Source organism: Microtus ochrogaster, chromosome X (assembly GCF_000317375.1).
Source record: "Microtus ochrogaster isolate Prairie Vole_2 chromosome X, MicOch1.0, whole genome shotgun sequence".
Classification (NCBI taxonomy): Eukaryota; Metazoa; Chordata; class Mammalia; order Rodentia; family Cricetidae; genus Microtus; species Microtus ochrogaster.
In genome coordinates this window covers 51,823,673-51,844,568 of record NC_022026.1, presented here as the reverse complement: position 1 = coordinate 51,844,568, position 20,896 = coordinate 51,823,673, and the positions used below count along the sequence as shown (strand labels likewise).

The 20,896-nt window shown below is 41.7% G+C and overlaps 1 protein-coding gene across 1 annotated transcript in view; it reads left to right on the top strand.

Annotated features, from left to right (window-relative positions):
* Positions 1 to 2,012: 2,012 nt before the first annotated feature.
* Smpx (small muscle protein X-linked) overlaps positions 2,013 to 20,896 on the top strand; it is a 50,517-nt gene continuing 31,633 nt past the window's right edge. Inside the window, exons 1-3 of the mRNA XM_005358812.2 lie at positions 2,013 to 2,371; positions 6,404 to 6,460; positions 20,243 to 20,329. Of these exons, the coding sequence (XP_005358869.1) occupies positions 6,422 to 6,460; positions 20,243 to 20,329 (126 nt within the window). The 5' untranslated portion in view covers positions 2,013 to 2,371; positions 6,404 to 6,421. The remainder of the gene's footprint in view (positions 2,372 to 6,403; positions 6,461 to 20,242; positions 20,330 to 20,896) is intronic.

Genomic DNA, 20,896 nt, shown 5'->3' with positions numbered 1-20,896 from the left:
CTTGAAAGAGCCTGGGTCTTTCAACATAATAGAATTTCTGCACGAGCCCGGAATTGCATCTCTTCACTAGTGTGCAAGGATGTTTCCTAACCAGGTGCTGTACTTACACGCGCCTATGTGGAGGTGCACACGTGAGCGTGCTTCCTTGAGGTGCTTTTGTATACTAGGAAAGAATTTGAGAGTTGAGAGTTAGGAATAGGCTAAAGGTGTGGAACGCATCATTAATTCCAGCACTTGGGAGGCAGAGGCAGGCAGATTTCAATGCTTTGAGCTCAACACGGTCGACTTAGTGAGTTCCAGGTCAGCCAGATCTGCGCTAGACCTTGTCTAAAAACTAAAAGCTAGGAAGAACTGACTGAGTCAGTAGAATGAGTTGTCGCCTGCTTTTTTCCTACGATAAGCACAATGGCACTAAACTCACAGAAGAGTTGAAAGGACTCGATAAAATGATGCCAGAGAAAGCACTTTTAGCTGAACAAGGGATTTGCACATGTATTGTGTTGATAGATAGCCTGCAATTCCTGGACTGTAATGTGTGTGTGTTGGGGTGGGAGAGGTGAATGTATGCAGGTAAAAAGGACTTTGGCGAACTGTGTTTTTGTGAACAACGCCATTCCCTTCTCCTCTTAAGTAATTTTTACTGAAATATGCCCCAAAGTCTTATGCTTTCCCTTCAATGTCCGGTGCCCTCTGGCTTCGCATTTTCTACACTTTGAGCGAGACCCATTGTCTCATTTACCTAGTCCTCATCTTGACTGTCCCAGTCAGAAATAGACATTCCCTGTCTCCTTGCACCTCCTCCTTAACTGTCACTCATCACCCCAGTGGGTGCTTGAGTGTGCCAGTGGGCAGCTGCGGACTTTAACGGGAGCCTCGAGCTGACAGGAGGCCTGGGAATTTGAAGGGTCGTGGTATGAGGTCAAGTAAGGTGCTTGTCTTCTTCGTGCTTCTGAGAGGCCCCAGCTGGGACTGATGGTCAGGTGACAACTACTCTCCACTCCACAAGTTTGGACCCCGTTGATGTCCACCATGCTTGGTGACTTCACCCCTGGCCAGGAGGCGGTGGTTGACTCAGAACATTTGAAGCTTCTCTTCCTCACATAGCAAGAATGGTTGTTGTTATTGCTGCTGCTGAGAATGCCCTGTCTCAGTGGTCCCAAGTGGGCTCACCCAGGGGCTGGGGTTTAAGTCTATTTACTCGGTTGAGTATTTCTACCAAAGGGAAGTTGTTTTTGGTTTGATTTTGTTTTGGAGGCTTTTTTTGGTTTGTTTTGGGTTTTTGTTGTTGTTGGCTTTTATTTTATTTTATTTTTTGAGGCAGGATCTCTTTTCATAATCCTGGCTGCTTGGAACTCACTACGCAGACTAGACTGAGCTTGAACTCACAGTGATACATCTGCCTCTGCCTCTCGAGTTCTGGGATTAAAGGTGTGATTTATATGAGTTTAATTTCAGACACTGAAGAAGTTCAACAACAGAGCCATGTTCAAAACAGTGATCGTGAGCCTTCGGATTTGAAAAATGTTCCTCCAGGTTCCTAATCTTGGCCCTTGCCAAACCTAAAAGTAGACGTCTCCCTTCTTTTTGTTCTCTTCTGTGTGCCAAGATCTAAGGTCAATGCATCAATAAAAGCAGTAGAGCCAAGTTAGCAAGGACTCTGAGCCCGGCAGCCATGCCAGCCCATCCATTTTTAACCATGTTCGACCTACAAGCTAGGACGGTGTCCTATAGTTTGCTGTAATGGTATAATTCTATTATTTGGTGACTGCTTACAGAGTGCCAATTATTAAATAACTTTAACAGCTCCCAAGCGACCAAGCTTGGATTCAAGCAATGTCTGATATCAGCACCCCTGCTTCCCCCGGTTTTTAATGAACCTTTTCTCATTTTCTGGCCTCTAGATAATACAGCTAAAGATAGACTTCTACGTTTTGAAGTTCGTTACACCCCTCAAAAAATGTGAGAGAATGCAGCCAGCCTCCTCAGGAAGATTAGGAGGGCAGTAAGATAACGCAGCCACCTCCAGGCTGATATCTGAGCCCTGCTTTCTACACGGACAAGCCCTTCGGAGGCAGCCAGCCTATGGCTTGTATCAAACTCTATATTTAGGAAGAACAACTGTGAGCTATGACAGGAATTCTCTTTAACAGTTAGCCTTAAACCGAGTTCCCCTCTAGCCCCAAGCCAGGAGCGGCTCTCAGGACCGGAGAGACACAGAGCACTCCAGCTATTCCAGCCACCTGAAAAGCGCTGGAATTGAGATCGCAGCTCAGACGACACCGGGAGTCCCTTCTACCCTCTAAAGAGCTTTGTGTTTTTGCACCTGACTGCCTGGGACTGTCCTTAGGCAGTAAACAAATCCAGAGAGCAGGTAAGCAGAAGAACCCTGCGTTGGCTCTTAGCTTTCTAGAGGAAATTTCTTCAATCCCTCATAACTTTGTAGTTTGCTAAGTACTGGCTGCAGCTTCTTTGTCAATTGCCCACTCACTGGTGGTCACCCTGATTCTATAAAGTAAATGTGTGTGTGTACATGTGTGCGTGTGTGTGCATGCGCGTGTGTGCATGCGCGTGTGTATTGAACTAAAGGGGTTTTCATTGACAGGCATGTTAAGAAAACGTCCACAATCCAGATATGATAACTGTGACCTTGAGGCTTTGCTGGGTAGTGTTACAGTCAGCTGCAGACTGCTAACAGGCTCTGAGAATTAATCAGAGCTGTGGGCAGAGGAAAGCTGGAATGTTAGCTTTTTGTGTGTTTGTTTGCCAAAAGAAAACCACTGTGAAAGAGTTAGACGGCGCAAGTTTAGAATCCTTTCCTCTTTTCCTTAAATGCCGGGCTTGGTCTCAACAACAAACTTGTGTAGACAGAATCATCCTTTCGAGAGCTTTGCTTTCGTCCCTGTTTTCCTGTACCCGGCAGGGCAGAGGGCAGCACTCAGTGTCCTTATCTCTGTGGGCACCAGATTCCAAGGTATGGAACTGCCGACTCTCTATTCCCTCCCAGCATAGTGAAGTGGTCAGAGCATCGTTCTCCCCCCTCCTTGAGAATTATTTTTAGCTTCAGGATAGAAGATAAATCCCTTTGAGATAGAGCTTTACTCATTTTCCTGACCTTTCAAAAGAACACACACAGCTCTTCTCTCCAAACAGCGATTGATTTTCCCCTTAATCTCTTCTTGTGAAATTAGTGATATTAATGTTCACCAGTTTTAAAAAGTTGAAGGGTTTTATTTAGAAACTAGATATTAGGTGCTGCCCAATCAAAAACAAAAGGGGGGGGGTGTCTAGCATCCATGACTCAGCAAACAGACCACTAAAAGTTCCCACAGACTGTCAGGGAAACTTACCTGTGTCCGGTTGGCAAGCCTCACCAGCTTATTAAAGTCAATGTATGCCTTGTCAAACTCGCAGTGTTTCAAATTTTTAGCCAGATCCGGGAGACAGACATAGCAAGTGCATGTTGTAAAGAGGACCTATTTGGATAAGAAGCACTGGCCCTGAAGTGGGTGGTGATGGGCTGAGTTTAGAGGGCATCGCTTGCCATTCCCATCCATGCAAGGAGCGCGCGGATGTCGAGGGAAGGTACACTCCACTCCGCATCCTGACGGAGGTGAATGCTGGACCAGGGAAACAGCCAGGGAACACTGTCTATTTTTATTCCCCCCTCTGCTTTGCCCTGGTTTCACTGCAAATAATGAGGACAGCAGCAGCTGCTGCTGAACTGATTTATACAAATATTCTCTAGCCTGATGGTGAGAAATGAGAGCAAGAAGCGAACTGACTTTCTGGCGATGTCTCTACCGAAGAGGGACAAAGATATTAAGAAGAGATGCAGCCGGGCGATGGTGGCGCACGCCTTTAATCCCAGCACTCGGGAGGCAGAGGCAGGCGGATCTCTGTGAGTTCGAGACCAGCCTGGTCTACAGAGCTAGTTCCAGGACAGGCTCCAAAGCCACAGAGAAACCCTGTCTCGAAAAACCAAAAAAAAAAAAAAAAAAAAAAGAAGAGATGCACACACAAATGAGAATATGCCAAAGCTGGAGAGGGGAGACAAGGTTCATGCGTCTGTTAGGCTCCGGGCGTCCCAGGAAATATTGCAATCCAGTAGTTAGTGCAAACTGCCGGTGAAAAAAATAAGTTCCAGACAAAAATCAATGTAACATAAGTAAAACCACTCATTGTTCGCTGTCTTGCATTTCAACTTAATACTGTAATCACATAAGGGGATTTCCTAATCCTCATGATTTAAATGAATATACAGTAACTTAAACAAAAAAACAAAACAAAACAATGTTGCCAGGTGGTGGCGCGCTTAGGAGGCAGAGGCAGGCAGATCTCTGTGAGTTCGAGGCCAGCCTGGTGGACAGAGTGAGTTATAGAACAGCCAAGGCTACAACAGTAAAACCCTGTCTCAAAAATATGTTAATTCAAGTCTAATTGTGTTGTACACATGGTGACCACTGGTCAGGCCCTTAAAGTCTTAAAATAATAATTATTTTTGCATTATGTTTCTTAACTTTGCCAAGTGGAAACCTCAAAAATGAAGCTATTCTAAGCATATCATTTTGGGTTTGAGCTGTGGACCCTAGAATGAATGACAAATTAGAACGTTCTTCAAGTCTCTTTGATGCTGAGTGGAAGGTAGTAGCCAACTTAAAACCAATCATAGAGAAAATGATCCTTGATTGTTCAATCTGTTGTTCTTACTTAATTTTTAACTTTATTAAAATCAGTTTTTCCTGGACCCTTATTGTGGAAGAAATACCTATATCCTAGCAAAACATTTAGATGAAACTTTAAAAGTGCTGTTGTTTTCCTGATCATATCTCCCAAAACTATATATTGACATACAATAATTGTAGATATTTTAAAAATAAAAATACAATTATTTATCTTCATAGCATAGAAGCTAAGATCTAAAATAAAAACACCTGCATTTTTGCCAAAGTTCTCTGGTCATTCATTTCTCTGTTGAAGAGCATCCTTCGCTTCTTCTCTATACTTCAGGCTGCAGATGAGCATAACACCCAGAAGTCATCAGCTGTGGCCATTGGCAACAATGCAACAACACACAGTCACACCATGCTTCAGCATTCAGGAAGCCTTGCTGGAGGCATTGTGGCACTCAAATATTCCCATCAGCTGTGAAGGAGGGCCATTTTAAGGAAGAAGTAATACGTCTAGAAACATTGAATGACATTGTCCAAGCTTCAGGTGCTTTGTGTGAAGCAATAGTACTGCTTCCTGTGTTCATTCCGCCACATGTTAGCACATACATATACATAGCTCCCAGCAGATTCAGTTAATTCACTTAAGCTTTGGAACAGAGAATGTTTTGAATTCAATGAGTTTTTAGCTTTTTACTTGGTCTAGTTGATGTTTAACAGACAGTTATAAAAAACCGGCCAGAACTGGGTTCACTGTTATTCTTTGTTCTTTTGGCTCCAGCAAAGCATAGCCCACATCCCTAGATGGGCTTTGGTTCCAGTGCTCAAAGTTAGGTCTCACACGTTTAAAGAAAGTTGGGGAATGCAGGGTGGCAGTGGCACACGCCTTTAATCCTAGCACTCGGGAGGCAGAGGCAGGTGGATCTCTGTGAGTTTGAGGCCAGCCTGGTGTACAGAGCAAGTTCCAGGATAGCTAGGGCTGTTACACAGAGAAACCATATCTAGAAAAAAAGAAAAAGGAAGAAAGAAAGAAAGAAAGAAAGAGGGGGGAAGAAAGCACTTCTACATTTGTGAGGTCCAATATGTAGTCAGTTCTACTTGTCTTCTAAGATAGTGCTACTGAAAGAAGACAGTTCTAGAACATTCTCATTTCTAGAACCTAGGCTTTAGGCTTGCTGGGAATGTTAGGAAGGATACATGTGAGGATTAAACAACTCAGTTCTTCAGAGTCTCCAGGAGAAGAGACATTTCTACAGCCAAGAGAGGGCCTTTGGAAGTGGAGACATCTTTGAGTAGCCTCTTGAGAATACCTGCTCCTGAGGAACTGAGGAGCTGCCCCGGTAACGATGAGTCCAGATCAAAAGTTCAGTTTCAAGCCGAGAGCCTCTGAGGCCGAACAAAGGTGTTTTATTCCCACCACCTCTTCGGTTTGCTGTTCTTGGCAGAAGGTCAAGAGGGCAGGGAAAGAGATGATAGGGCCTTTCACGTTTCTCTTCACCTATCGTTTGCATCGGGGGCAAGGCGTCTCAGTGTATCTCCTTCTGAATGATTTATCAAGGTGCGCTAGTGTTCGCTCTCCCTGAGGCATTGCGAAGGAGAGTCTCCAAGTAACTGCAGAAACTGGGACTGAAAGGGGCAACTGCTCAGTTGAATCATGAGTTAAAACTCTAATTTATCAAGACCTTGAATCTGAAGGCTGCCACCTCTAACAGTGTCTTATTTTTTTTTTTTTTTAGGGATAAGATCTTGTGAATATGTCGAAACAGCCAGTTTCCAACGTCAGAGCCATCCAGGTAAGTAGGTATATTTATGTTTTACCATCCACTTTGTGGCTTCTGGTCTGATTCCTTAAGAAGTCACACCAACTGCGACTGTTCATCTCTAACTGATTATTAGCTTTAAGAAGAAAAAGAAATCCCCCTTTATAAGACTTAGGGGGCAGAATCGACAAAGGGCTTTAAGACTGAAAAGGTATAACTAAGAGCCAGAGCTACTTTTGATTGCTCTGAATTGTAAGACAATCTGAGTTTACAAATGAGAATTGCAATCTGCAAAAGGCACTTGCTTCCCAATATCTTATTCTATCCTTTATGAAAAACCAGAGAGAGACCCCAGAAGGCTCCAAAAATAACAAGGCATAGAAGACACTACTTAATCTGATCTGACCAGTATATCTGGTATGCATGTATTAAATATACTACTAAAATAAGGATATATAGCTATTAAAAGTTAATTAAAATATAATATGCTTGTCTATATGGTATTTTTATGTGCTCATTGATAGAGAATAGAGTATCCAATTTTCATTTTTATAATCAACTGATCTACAGATCTAACAATAGGTCACAGTATGCGTGACTCATTTGTTTCAAATATATGTTTGGGAGCAGGAGGTTTAGCTCAGTAGTAGAGTACACAAATAATATGTGTAAGGCTCTGAATTCAATTCCCAGTACTAATAAAATAAAACAAATCTTTCTTTAAACAATAACCTTTTAAAGTCAAGTGTTCTTCTAAAACCTTGTGAGTTTAAGTTCCTATGTTATTCATTTTCCCCATTCGAACAAACTCTTGGGTTGCTTAAACTGACTTAAGTGCCATCCACAAAGAGGACACAGAGAAGCAGGCATTTTGAAATGCAGATACAATATGAAAATAACTTCCAGGATTTGTTTTCACTCAAGACTTAATCTGCTATTTCTTTCGAGGGCTCTGAGTTTTGACTCTCAAATAGCTCCCACCCTGAGACTCTGGGCACAATACTTTACTGTCAAATTCTGTTTGCCTTTTGTCAGCACAGAATCTAGCTGTGCCTCCCCTGAAGAAACCTCTCTTCTCTTCCTGGACTTTGCTGAATGCTACCAGGCCTGCGATGGCTCCTGAGTATTGTAATTCTAATGCACCAAACACTGCATAAACACAATCAGGAAAGGCTGACTGAGCTTTGCCGCGGCAATGAACGTTTGGCCAGGCTGAGAACAGGTTGTTGAAGGTTTAAGAAGTCCTAGTATACAGCAGTGAAGGGTACTGGAGAGACAGACCATCACTGGTCATGCCTAATGCATCCCCCTAAACTGATGGAGTTCTTGAGTGTCAGGATGTATACCAATGTCTGGAAACCTGTCACTGAGCAAGCTCAAGGAGGGGCCAGCGCGAGTGGCAAGGATTGCCTTCCATTTGTTGACATCCAACATTTTGGTAGCTCTGTCTAGTGAGTTTTTCATGTATGCTGACAACGCCAGTGGGCATCGCTTTGTTGCCTGGACCTGTGAACCTTGAGCCTTTGAATCTTCTCTTTTACATGGTATTCAAATTGTAGCACGGACTCTGAAACAGCCCGCAGTCCTGAATCCATTTTGTGCTGCTGCAGAAACCCCGACAAGGACTTTCTGCTTTTTTACCCCTCTGGACCTCCATTTCCAGCCTGTGAAACGGAGCTAATAGTAGTTTTGTTTAGGAATTAACAAACAAGACCCTAAAAACACCACAGTAGCTGTCATTGGGAACAGCCACTATTCTATTTCTGATCGCAACGGTAGTTGGCATCAGAGTTTTGATCACTGCACTCCAAGCTCTTGAAGAGCTACACAAAAATTTCCCTTTTTATTTTTCAAAACACTATCAAGCTGCCTTCTCATCCCTTCCTTTTAAATCTGGAAGTGTATTGATTTTTCTTCCTTAGTGCGCTCTGGCTCACACCAGTCTCTGCTGAAAATTCACTAGCATTTTATTTACTAAATTTGACCTTGATGTATTTTAAGGTCTGAAACATTTAAAAAGCTCCTATTGACCCTTTTCTATGGCTTTTATTATGCTGCATTAAGGAAAATCCATCCACTTTACCAACAAGGGCAATCAGTGGTTCCTTATGGCTCTGATGTTGTCTCTTTCCCTATATTCGGTATTTCATTGAAAGACCTGTTTTAATGCACTTTCAGATGAAAGATTTTTTTGTTGCGGCTAAATAGTGTCGCACTATCTGATATTTTTCTATCATCTTCACATTAACCTTAAACCGGTACATAAAAACCAAATATGAAAGTGGTGACACAATACAAAATGGTTCATAGTAGGAATATTGCATTGTGATTTTCTCTGGCGCAAACACAAAAAACTGGGGAGAAAACACTCCGATTGTGTAAATATCATCGGATGCTCTTAGATGGTCTAATCAATACGCTTCAGTCACTTCAAATTCTTTAAAAATTACTTTCTTTTTATGTGTGTGGATGCTTTGCCTGGGTGTATGTATGGGCACAACATGTACCTGGTGCCCAGTGCCCACAGAACCCGGAAGAGGGACTCACACCCACCATGTGAGTACTAGGAATGGAACCTGAGTCTTCTGAAAGAGCAGCCCGTCTAGTGTAACTTTTTTATTATACTCATCTCCAATCTATTCAAGTGCCATTTTCAGGGGGCATAGTATGCGCCAGGAGGAGGGTGCACAACAATTGGTTCATACCTCACCGCTATACTTGATAAGCTCCTAGCCTGCAGTACTTACTAACTACATGACTTTAGGTAAATAGTTCATCCTCTTTGTCTTTCATCTTTTGGTTTATCTGTTAATGGAGTGAGTTGCAGGACATGTTTTACAGTGTTTCTGCAAGTATGAAATGAATTTAATACACATAGATGCTAGCCTAGAATGATAGTATTGCTTAATAAATGGCTTTTACGATCAGTCATCATCATCACTATTTTTATCAATTACCAAAATGTATGCTATAGGATACCCGAAGTTTTATGGGATATTGATAATTTGATTAAGGGTTTCCATAACTGGCTGGGCAGTGGTGGCACACGCTTTTAATCCCAGTATTCTGGAGGCAGAGGCAGGCAGATCTCTGAGTTTGAGACTAGCCTGGTCTACAGAGTGAAATTCAGGGCAGCCAGGGCTACACAGAGAAGTCCTTTCTCGAAAAACCAAACCAAAACAACCAACCAAACAATAAAAGGAGTTTTCATAACTGTTTGGGAAACTTTTTCAGAGTTTATTACTTCTTAACAGCATCTAATTCTTCTCATGAAGATAGAGCTCTCCGAGCATTTTCAATTTTTCCCTGAGCAGTCTTGCAGAACAGTGATTTACAGTGTAAATTTCTAATAGCTTAGATTGAGATCTCTATTTCATCTGGGCTGACTGACCGGAGCCACTATGAACTGCTTCTCATAGGAGGCAATTTTAAGCGTAGGGCAGAAAATATAGAGTCAAGTAGTTAACAAACCTCTGTGACTTTAATTGTCCTTAGTTTACTTTCCCATGGAAATAGGAACAAGAACTACTACATAACAGGTCTGTTACAATGAATAAGCTAGACAGCTTATGACAAATCCCTGACTTCTCGTACACACACCCGTTTAAAGATGCGTCTTCGGTCTATGCCTTGTAAGGAACTCCATTTCCCCCAATGTGCCAGAGTAACAGGGAGGTTAGACTTCAGTTCATCCTTATAGAAGGTAGGTTATCTTTCATGTCAAACATATCTTTCATGTTTGCTGAAGATGACCGTTGAACTATCCCCCATTGCATTAAGTCTCAGCTAATGGCATCAAAACATTTTGAAGAAGCTAGTTGACTTTTCCCAAGACTACAGAGAACTCTTCCAGGCGTTTGTAAAGTTCTCTATTAGATGTTGGCAAAACATTTTCTAGAAGGGACCAGATAGACAGTAAAATATATTTGGTTTTGATCTATTTGGTCGGCTTCAACTGTCATGTCTGCTCTTATTCCCTGAAGCAGTTACAGGGCCCTAAGTGTATGAATGTGCCTGCTTCCTGATCCTTGTTTAAAATTGAAGTGGGGTTTGCATTTGTCCTGTGGATTGCAATTTGACAATCCCATTGTTGATTGTAACGGAGCTGCAACCAAGGCGACATCAGCACACTCTGTACACTGGGTCTGTTCCCTTCAGTTGAAGGGATGTGACATGACAGGTGGCAGGGAAAGTTAGAACTGCTGAGAAATCTAATGCCATCAGCCATCTGTGCAGTGGCTTTCTCTAATGAGACCAAATGATACCACAACCATTGGCTGCCTCTTCTGGCCCTCCTGAGCACACCAATTTTGGGAGTCCTCACAGGCCTCTCCAGGGCTTCAGCTCACACAGAACCAGTCATCTCTGGGTTGACATTGATCCATTCTTTCTGATACTTGTTCTCTCCCTTGAGATCTAAGCATATCATGACTTACTAGAAACGTGTCTGACGCCCTGGTTGTGGCTGTGCTACGTGATTTGACTAGAATGGTCCTCATGGTTTGTAACTAGAAGATGGTGTGCGAAATGACCTTTAAGAGCCCAGCCAGTCTCTAATAGCCCATGAATCTCTTGTGAATAGCTTTTAGGGCTTAGCTTTTGTATGACAACATTAGTTACAGTGATTCAACAGCTGTGTACCTGCTGCAGTGCAGTGTAACTTTCATACATCACCAGTTAGGATTGGAAAAATTAACTGATGTCCCTAGGGATTACCTAGGGCTGAGTCACATGACTCAGGCATTCACTGTGATCCTAAGATTCAGTGTCCTATGGTCTTATTGCTAATTTTCTCCACCCTTTATACAGAGATGAATGACTGTGGATTGTTTCAAGGATAAAACCACAAGTGCCAACGTCACTTGAGATGTAATACTTTTTCATGGATGACTTATGTTTTTCTCTTAAAGAATTCAACTCACATTCATAAATGCTGTCTTTGGAATGAAGATGCTGATAGCCACTTAAAATCATATTAAAAGCAAGTTGGTTTGAAGTGAAAAGCACAAAGCAAAATAATTCCATGTTGAATGTGGTCTTGAAACATAAGCAAGTATGGCCACTGTAATGCCTCTGGCTTAACTGACTTAATCAAGCTTCATGTGATCCTAAATCTAAGCCCTTTATCATACATTCAAAGAAATGATTGTCTGAGCCCTGCCTTGTTAGAGACGTGTGGTACCTTATTATGGGAAAGGTTCCCTTGTTATGCATTCCACATGCAGAATGGAATATTTCCACACCACACATTTTAGTACTTCTTTATTTTACCCACCCGTTATCATATCATAGCTCTCTTACTTCTCTATAGCCCAGGGCATTAAGGCTCCATGGAAGCAGAAAGCAGCTTCTGTCAAAGCAAAGGCTGTGTATAGACAGGTCTTGTAGATTGTTTTTCCTGGGTTGGATTTCCAGTTTAAGAAAAGGATTCCAAGTGTATGGCAGTCCTTACTACAAAGGAGCAGACTACCAACCTGCATGGCTGGTCAGCTAATCATTGATTAAGCTCAAAATCTTAACAAAGACACATACTTTCCTTCATCTTTCTTAAGTTTAAAACAAAAAGTTGACTTTCATTTGATGTTTGTTTTACTCTTGAGGCAAGCCCTTTTCTTTGATCATAGATATACTGTTTCTTTCTCACATAAACCACTCAAACGCACTGTTTATGATTTCCAATGCTGGTTTCTTTAAAGTGCAGCAAGAGCTTGAATATAGCAGTCTAACCCTCAAGTGGGTTTGGTGTTTCTCCAGCCAGTGCTCTCTGATGCTTTGATGAAGGCTCCAACATTGTGACATGAGGCAAGTAGTCATACCCTGACTACAAGATGTCACGGTTTGAATTTACGAGTGCTCCAGTAATACAGCCCGCTTCCCCCAGCACTTCTGCACACTGTCTTCAGAGCTGTGCGGTACATTCTGGAAAGCTGCTTTACCATGGCTGACGAGATTACCGTTGAGTCACTCAGGAAATTACTGAAGAGAACAAGAAATGTTGAGAACAGAGTGTTTGGGTGGAGACCTTGCAGAATGAAACAGCATGGGTGAGGAGGAGTGGCTGTGTGGGAGTTTCTCGAAACTGTTGAGTGGGAAAGTTTGGTGTTTTGAATCAATTCCACATTTCAAAAGTCCCTAGGCCTTTCTGCATTCTACAGCTGTAGAATTTTATTTTAAAGCCTATCAGCTGTCTTCTAGTTGGTAGAGGTGGGTTTCTTCTCTCCTCTTAGTTTAGGCTAATATAGCAAAAAAAATCATCTCATTTTCTAGTCTAAAAGCACACTTCTTTCTGCACCTCTTCAGCAAAGATGCCATAAACCTCACAGTACCATGTTGTACTTCATGGAGAGAAGGCCAAAGCCCGAGAACAGGACAGAGCCGAAAGAAATTCTGAAATATCTAAACCGACAGGATTTCCTGTCTGCCGCAGGAGGATGGCACGCAGGAGGCCACTGATACTGGCAGGACGTGCTGGGCCATTTGAAAGCGAAAGATAGAATCAGTGAGTGTGGGAGTCCTTGCAAAACACACAATGTTCAGATAAATCACAGTAGTTTCTGTAAACGAGCTAGTGAGTGGGGGACGAGAAAGGAGGGGTGGATAGATCAGTGGCCGTGGAATGAGGTTTAGTAGAAATTGCCAGAATCCTGTGAGCAGCAGCTATCAAGATCTAACCCACTGGGAAAAGAAGATGTCAACCCACTGTAAGTCATGACTCAGGGGGGGAATATTGTTTCCAGAATCCTCCTGGCTCAAAGCCTAGAGCCAAGGAAGGAGAACAATACAAATAATTAAGGGAGTGGTGGAGTTAACTTACAGGAATTCTTTCTACTTTTCTTCACCTGGTGAGATCAAGGGCAGTATTAATTTCACATCAGATAGGTCTTATATCAGGAAACAGTATCCTGCTCTAGCCAGAATGACCTGTTAGATTTTTTTCCATTCCCAATTTGTAGAATGTAACCAATTATGTATGGCTTGGGAAGGTTATGACCCAGGTCTACTGCATCAGGGGCATATTTCAAGATATGTGACATGCATAAACTTCAGAAAGGAACAAGAAATAAGAGTAGCAAGCTTGGAGGTGGTGGCACACACCTTTAGTCCTAGCTCTCGGGGGGCAGAGGCAGGGAATCTCTGAGTTTGAGGCCAGCCTGGTCAACAGAGCAAGTTCCAGCACAGCCAGGAGTACACAAGAACAACTCTGTTTCAAAAAACAAAACAAAGAAAGAAACAAACATAAAAGAAATAAGAGTCACATTGCAAAAGGAAACAAAAATCTCAGGACCCTCTTCCTTTGGACTTATAGAGATTGTACATAAATTCACACCTTAATATTCATTTTGGTTTATTCATGTCAAGCCTTTTCTGTGTTTGTTTGTTCTATTATAAAAAAAAAAAACTATAGCTAGCCAGGTGGTGGTGGTGCATGCCTTTAATTCCAGCACTCAGGATGCAGGGGCAAGTGGATCTCTGAGTTCAAGGCTAGCCTGGTCTACATTGTGAGTTCCAGAATAGTCAGGGCTACACAGAGTAAACCCTGTCTCAAGAAACAAAAAACCGAAACTATAGCTTACACAGTGGCAGCATGGGTTTTGACATCACTGTGGCCCAGGTGGCAGCACAGGTCATCCACATCAGTGTGCTCCCCCTCCCCATGGTAGCGTTGCCCACGAATATCAACATGGCTTCAGACTGTAGTACAGATCACAGACGTCTGTGTGAGCTTTGGTGGTAGCATGGTCACATAAATCAATACAGACCTGGCCACAGTAAGACCAGGGGTCCATGGTCCTACTGCATCTGCGGTCTGTGTTGATACCCTTGGCCTGTGTTATCACTGAAAGCCAACCAGATGTCCATGATCTATGCTGCAGCTTGAAGGCAAATTGATTGTCCATGGTCCCTGGCTGCATCTGGAGGCCTTGTCTGGGTCCGTGGCCCTGGTGCAACCATGAGCCCTGTTTGTGATCTGTGCTGACATCAGAAACGGTGTGGAGACCATGATTCATGCTTTGACAATGATATCGATGAGTGCAGATGCTCAGAGGAGAAATAAGGACATGGATGACTTCCGTGATGATCCCTTCCTCTACCCGAACCTCCCCCTCCCTGCCCACCCCAACAAAGGAAATAGTAACAGCTGAAATAGGAAGCCATCGAAGAGAACTCGTAAAAACTGTGATAGGATGCTATGTGTTGCCCTCCACAATAGATGGCTTCTGGCCGGTGTGTGGCAGAGGAACAACTCAGTTCTATTTAAGGAAAAGGCCACTGAGAGTTTGACCATGGTCCAGTGGGTATATATCTAACATAAACTGCACATTTTTATGCTGGGGGAAGGTCACAAGGGTGGGAGGAGGTATGAGCAGGGACGTACTGGAAAGCAAATGTGATGGGGGTATATGATGTGAAATCCCCAAAGAATCAGTAAAAATATTATGTTGAAAAAAATAAAAAGTTCAAAAAAAGTATAGCTTGCCTTATACACAATTTGAAGAGCAAATACCACACCCAGTTTGCAGATGGAAGTACTGAGTGATTGAAAAGGTATTTTATTTATATTTAGACATAGAGCAGGGCAGTGAAAAGGCAAGAATGTAACCCAATTCTCTGGATGACAAATAAAAGAATGATCTACAGGTCTACATTTTCCCACCAAATTCAAGTTATAAGGATTTTTTTCCTCTGGCTCTAATGTAGCCTATAATTTGTCATTCAGATATCACTGCCCTACAATTATAATAATGAAGCCTCTTTAATTATCTTATTACTAGTGTAGTGCATGGCACAGTTGACAAAGCACTCCTCTTACACTCCCCTATTGATGCACAGGGGTGATTGGACGCTCAACATGGTTTCAGGCTGCTTTCGTTCCCATCAATATTTGCTGTTCTCAAAACCCATTTAGGTTCCTGATTTCTTGAGTGATGCCTTCAAGAAGAAAAAGTGTCATGCCACCGAGTTAATGGCTCATTTTTCAATGCAGCTTTTGGTTTGGCATCTATTCTAGAAGTATGCCTTTTGTGTTCTTTTCAAAGGTCACTCTCTGAGTACGCCTGCGATTTTAGAGCTGGTTAGAGCTAACTTTAGCCAAGGGAAAAGAACTCTTGGGAGACTAGATTGGTACAGCGGAAAGGTTAACTCAAAGAGTTTGCTTTGGCAATCTGGCCTTTGTTTGCTGTACTGTTTATGTGACCTTGATCATAAACTCTAAACTCTTTGAGGTTTAATCTGTTTATCAGTCAAACAAAGATGATGATCTTTTTTAAAAAATAAGAATATCAGCTTTTATTAAATCCCATTATACCTTCTCTGGCCACTTGAACATTTATTTCTTAAAGAAAGACCAGTTTTATCATCTTCATTGCACTGTCTATGTTCCATAATTAAAAAAATTATTATATTTATCAAAGATGCACCAGTTCTTTCTTTTCATTTTATCCATTTAGCCATACAGCATCAATGCAATGGTATTTAAAAATCAAAATAAAAGCTGATGATCTTAACTCCACAAGGCTGAGTGTCATGAAGAAAAGGTTATGAACCCTCCTTGTCTGCCTGTTTTGCACTTAACTTTTCATTAGGTAATATGTGTTTTAATTTTTTGAAATTCAAAGGTAATTGCATAATTTATCTCCTTTACTCTCCTCTCTTCAACCTTTGATCCCCCTCAAATCCATGGCGTTTGTTCTTTAATTGCTGTTGTTGCATATCTATAAATATATAAATATAGCTGGTTGAGTCCAGTTTAGTGTTACTTGTATATATATATATATATATATTAATATATATATGTATATAATTTCAGGGCTGAGCAGTTGTTATCACATAACCAACTAGGGAGCTCATTCTTAGGGAAGACTATTTCCCCCAGTCTGAGATTCCTTACTTGCCTGTAGTCCTTTGTCTAGGGCTGGGACTCTGAGATTTCCTTCAGTGTTAGCATGGCTATTGGTGTTATCCTTGTTTAGATTTTCTTTTTTTTTTGAAATAGAAATTTTTTTTAAATTTATTTATTTATTAAGGATTTCTGCCTCCTCCCCGCCACCGCCTCCCATTTCCCTCCCCCTCCCCCGATCAAGTCCCTCTCCCTCATCAGCTTGAAGAGCAATCAGGGTTCCCTGACCTGTGAGAAGTCCAAGGAACGCCCACCTCCATCCAGGTTTAGTAAGTTGAGCATCCAAACTGCCTAGGCTCCCCCAAAGCCAGTATGTGCAGTAGGATCAAAAACCCATTGCCATTGTTCTTGAGTTCTCCGTAGTCCTCATTGTCTGCTATGTAAGTCTGGTTTTATCCCATGCTTTTTCAGACCCAGGCTAGCTGGTCTTGGTGAATTCCCGAAAGATCATCCCCATTGTCTCAGTGTGTGGGTGTACCCCTCGCGGTCCTGAGTTCCTTGCTCGTGCTCCCCCTCCTTCTGCTCCTGATTTGGACCTTGAGATTTCTGTCCGGTGCTCCAATGTGGGTCTCTGTCTCCTTTCATCGCCTGATGAAGGTTAATATTCAGGAGGATGCCTATATGTTTGTCTTTGGATTCACCTTCTAATTTAGCTTCTCTAGGATCGTGAATTATAAGCTCACTGTCCTTTATTTATGGCTAGAAGCCAAATATGAGTGAGTACATCCCATGTTCCTTTTTTTAGCATAAAATATCTTGGGGTAACTCTGACCAAGGATGTGAAAGATCTATTTGACAAGAACTTTAAGTCTTTGAAGAAAGAAATTGAAGAGGACACCAGAAAATGGAAGGATCTCCCTTGCTCTTGGATTGGGAGGATCAACATAGTAAAAATGACAATTCTACCAAAAGCAATCTATAGATTCAATGCAATCCCCATCAAGATCCCATCAAAATTTTTCACAGAGCTGGAGAAGACAATAATCAACTTCATATGGAAAAACAAAAAACCCAGGATAGCCAAAACAATTTTATACAATAAAGGATTGACTGGAGGCATTACCATTCCTGACTTCAAACTCTATTACAGAGCTTCAGTATTGAAAATAGCTTGGTATTGGCATAAAAACAGAGAAGTCGACCAATGGAATCGAATAGAAGACCCTGACTTTAACCCACAAACATATGAACACCTGATTTTTGATAAAGGAGCTAAAAGTATACAATGGAAAAAAGAGAGCATCTTCAACAAATTGTTTAGGTTTTCTTTAGGCAGCCATATTGCTAAGGTATCCTGGACGAAGCTCCCCTGCCATCTCTAGGAGATACAACCTAACAGCAGATTTCCTGGTCCTTTGACTCTTAAAAACTTTCTTCACTCTCCTTTGTGATGTCTGAGCCTTAGGTGCAGGCGTCGTATTGTAGATGTATCCGTAAGAACTGGACACCCTATGATCAGCTGTCCTCTGTGTTTTGACTACTTGTGCTTTTCTGTAATGGCCTCTGTCTGTGGCAAAGAGAAGCTTCTTTGATGAATACTATCTCGTATTTTCGATATCCCTGCATTGTTTTACTTGAAGGAAGGGTTCTATGGTTAAAAATCATGAAGGAGCCCATTATTTCTACTACAAATGTGGATACCGAGGCGCAGGACAGCTGTCTCTTTTACAATTAGAAAGAATCTATAGCAACTACCAGCTCTGCTTCACTCTTTGAAACCACCTATGGAAGGGCTACAAGAGGTTCTAGAATTAATCTTCAAATAAGAAAATGATGTCACCCCATAACATCACCTTTGCATGTCTCCTTTCTGAAAACTACATTTGATTACAGAGCTTGATCAAATGACTTTAAAACCAAATCTTCCAGAAACAGGATTTTAACTACCAGGAAGATACCTTCTATAGATTCATAATAAATGGGTTGAATGGGGCACTCTAAATAAACTTCTTTTTCAGGATAGGGGAGTTGAGAGTCTTTCTTTGTAGCCCAGGATGGTTCCAAACTCACAATCCTTTTTACTCAGCCACCAAGTGCTAGCATTTCAGGCCTGTGCCACCACACATGGCTCTAACTGAAATTTTAATTTATTAATCTTCTCTCAAATAGTTACTGACTTGGCCCTTTTCTTCTTTCATCCAAATTGTAGTGGAGGAAGTAGTCTGTTGGTTCAATATAGATCATCTTCTCCGAGTCTGTTCACATTGTTTTGGTCTTATTTCAAGCCTGATGTATGTCATTCAACCTAAATACTGTCAAAGGTGAAATACTGTTCCTGAATTTTATTCAGTTTTGCCTCTTTGTGGTGCTGGATCTAATTGAGAGTCTCAGGCGTCCTAAGTGGGCATTCTATCGCTGAGACACACCCCTAGTGAATAGCATCAATTTGTGTCCTCCCAAGAAACAAAGGAATTGTGCCAATTGAAATTGTGAGATGACCTGGAGAGATGATGCCTTCCTGAAATTCCAATTATTGGAGAAGCCGAAGCTGAAGGATCACTTGAGTGTAGGAGCTTGAGGCCAGCCCGGGCCACAGAGTAAAATTATGATCTCTTGAGATTGATAAACATTTGCTCCATATTTTCTAGGCCATGAGATCCATCTTCCACTCCATCTTATGTGTCTCTCTTATGATACATGATGATAAAAAATACTTCTTGGAATAAAAATGATGTACCATTCTTGCTATTGCTAACACTTTGTAATTTGTTTCCTTTCTGTGGGATAAGCGTTATTCTAGCACAAGGGAGAGTTTGCAAACCCGCTCTCCTTGGAGACCACATCATGTGAGCAATGACACTGGCTATTTCCTCTGCTATAGGTTAATCATTACCCTGGCGAGAGAGCATATACCAGGTGCCTCCAAATGTTCTTCTTCATTTCATTTGGGGTGGTACCCAAATCATCCACTGTGTCAAAAGTCAGCAAACACATTTTGCTTCTTTTGCTTCGGCATCGTTTTCACTCATATCAACATGAAATTTAACCTTTTAAAGCCCATATATCCAATTACTTCTAAAGCAACATTTTATCTGCAGTGGAAAAGTGCATTCTAGTTTTTAAAACTGTTTAAAACATGTTTTATTTGAGTGATACCACTGTTTGAAGACATTTTTGGTCTGTGTTAAATCTTTTCACCTTTTGATGTCTGGAGAAATACCGGTAAAATTTAAATTTACATACTATCTTCTCAAGTTCAAAATTAGTGTGTCAGCATATTCTTACGTATTTTAGTGTTTGAAGTAGTTCACGTTTACAAGAAGGTATTTTATGCTTGCCACTGAAGGAGATTAGTATTTTATTTGAATAAAGGATAATAATTGAATTTTTATTAAAAAAAAGGAAATTGATTTTATAGCTCTGTCCTTTTTCTTTACTGTCTCACACATGATAGTGTTGGGGAGAAGCTAGAAGAACATCCACTCAGAGGCCTGAGGTGCTACCAGAACAGTGCCAGGATGCTACAGGAAGGAGGTAGAGCCTCAGGAAATGTGAAAGCATCCTCATCACTGTACATAGAAAGGAAACTGATGAAGGACTAAATGTGGTATCACTTCTGTGGATGCTCTTTGCCACTTTGCTATCATTATGTGCAAATTCCTCATCACCGAAAGGGGAAAAATAATATGCGCCACAGGAGGGCAACGGCCAGAACAGACTGTCTTCAAAAATTCTTCCATCCAGTAAGGAATTATAAAATCACTGCAGAGATACAAGGATGAATACAGGAAGGTGTAATAAATGGAAGGGAAATTTTCTGTTGCATATTTTTGTGCTGTTGTTACAGCAATTTTCCTGAGATAAAAAGCACTGAGGATGTACTTTTCAGAAGCGTTTTCCTCACGATGATTGCTGTCTTAGAATGTCACTGCAATTTCTTCCTATTCTTAAGCTAAATTTCTCATTTTCTCTTTTAGGCAAATATCAATATTCCAATGGGAGCCTTCCGACCAGGAGCTGGTCAGCCCCCCAGAAGGAAAGAGTGCACTCCTGAAGCAGAGGAGGTGAGGAAGATAGCTAACAGAGATAAGCAAGGCCTGGTTCTTCCAGAGTCTTCCCAGAGGCGAGGTTTCTCAGTTAGCAGGGACATTCTGGGCCTTCTTTCCATTTCAGCCAGTGCTAAGTGTCTGACAAAGTTGTTTGAAGAGGCCAAGCTTGACTTCAGTTGCTGACTGATTTTGTACACAGGTGCTTCGGGGTTAGCGCTAGTCACTTGCTTGGTAAGTTTTTACTCAGGATCTATGATTAAACGGAGCAGGCTGTGTGTGGTGTGGCTTCTGAGGGGAGAGCAACCTCAACGAGAGCCCAGTAAGAAAGCGCATTAAGTTACTTTCAAGTTCAGTCATCTTGATCTTCCTTTGAAAAGAAGGCTTTCCATGGGACTCTGTCTAGTCTCCCTCCTTGAATTTCCCTATTCTCTACTCCCTGCCCAATTCAGATATCATGCAATAGAGACGAAAATGAACAAGTGCAGCAAGCAGAAACAAGTGCCCTCCTGAGGGAGGTGGGATTAAAGGTTTAGATAATTTCATTAGTACAAAAATCAGGGCATTTTAAAGGGTAAGGATTTT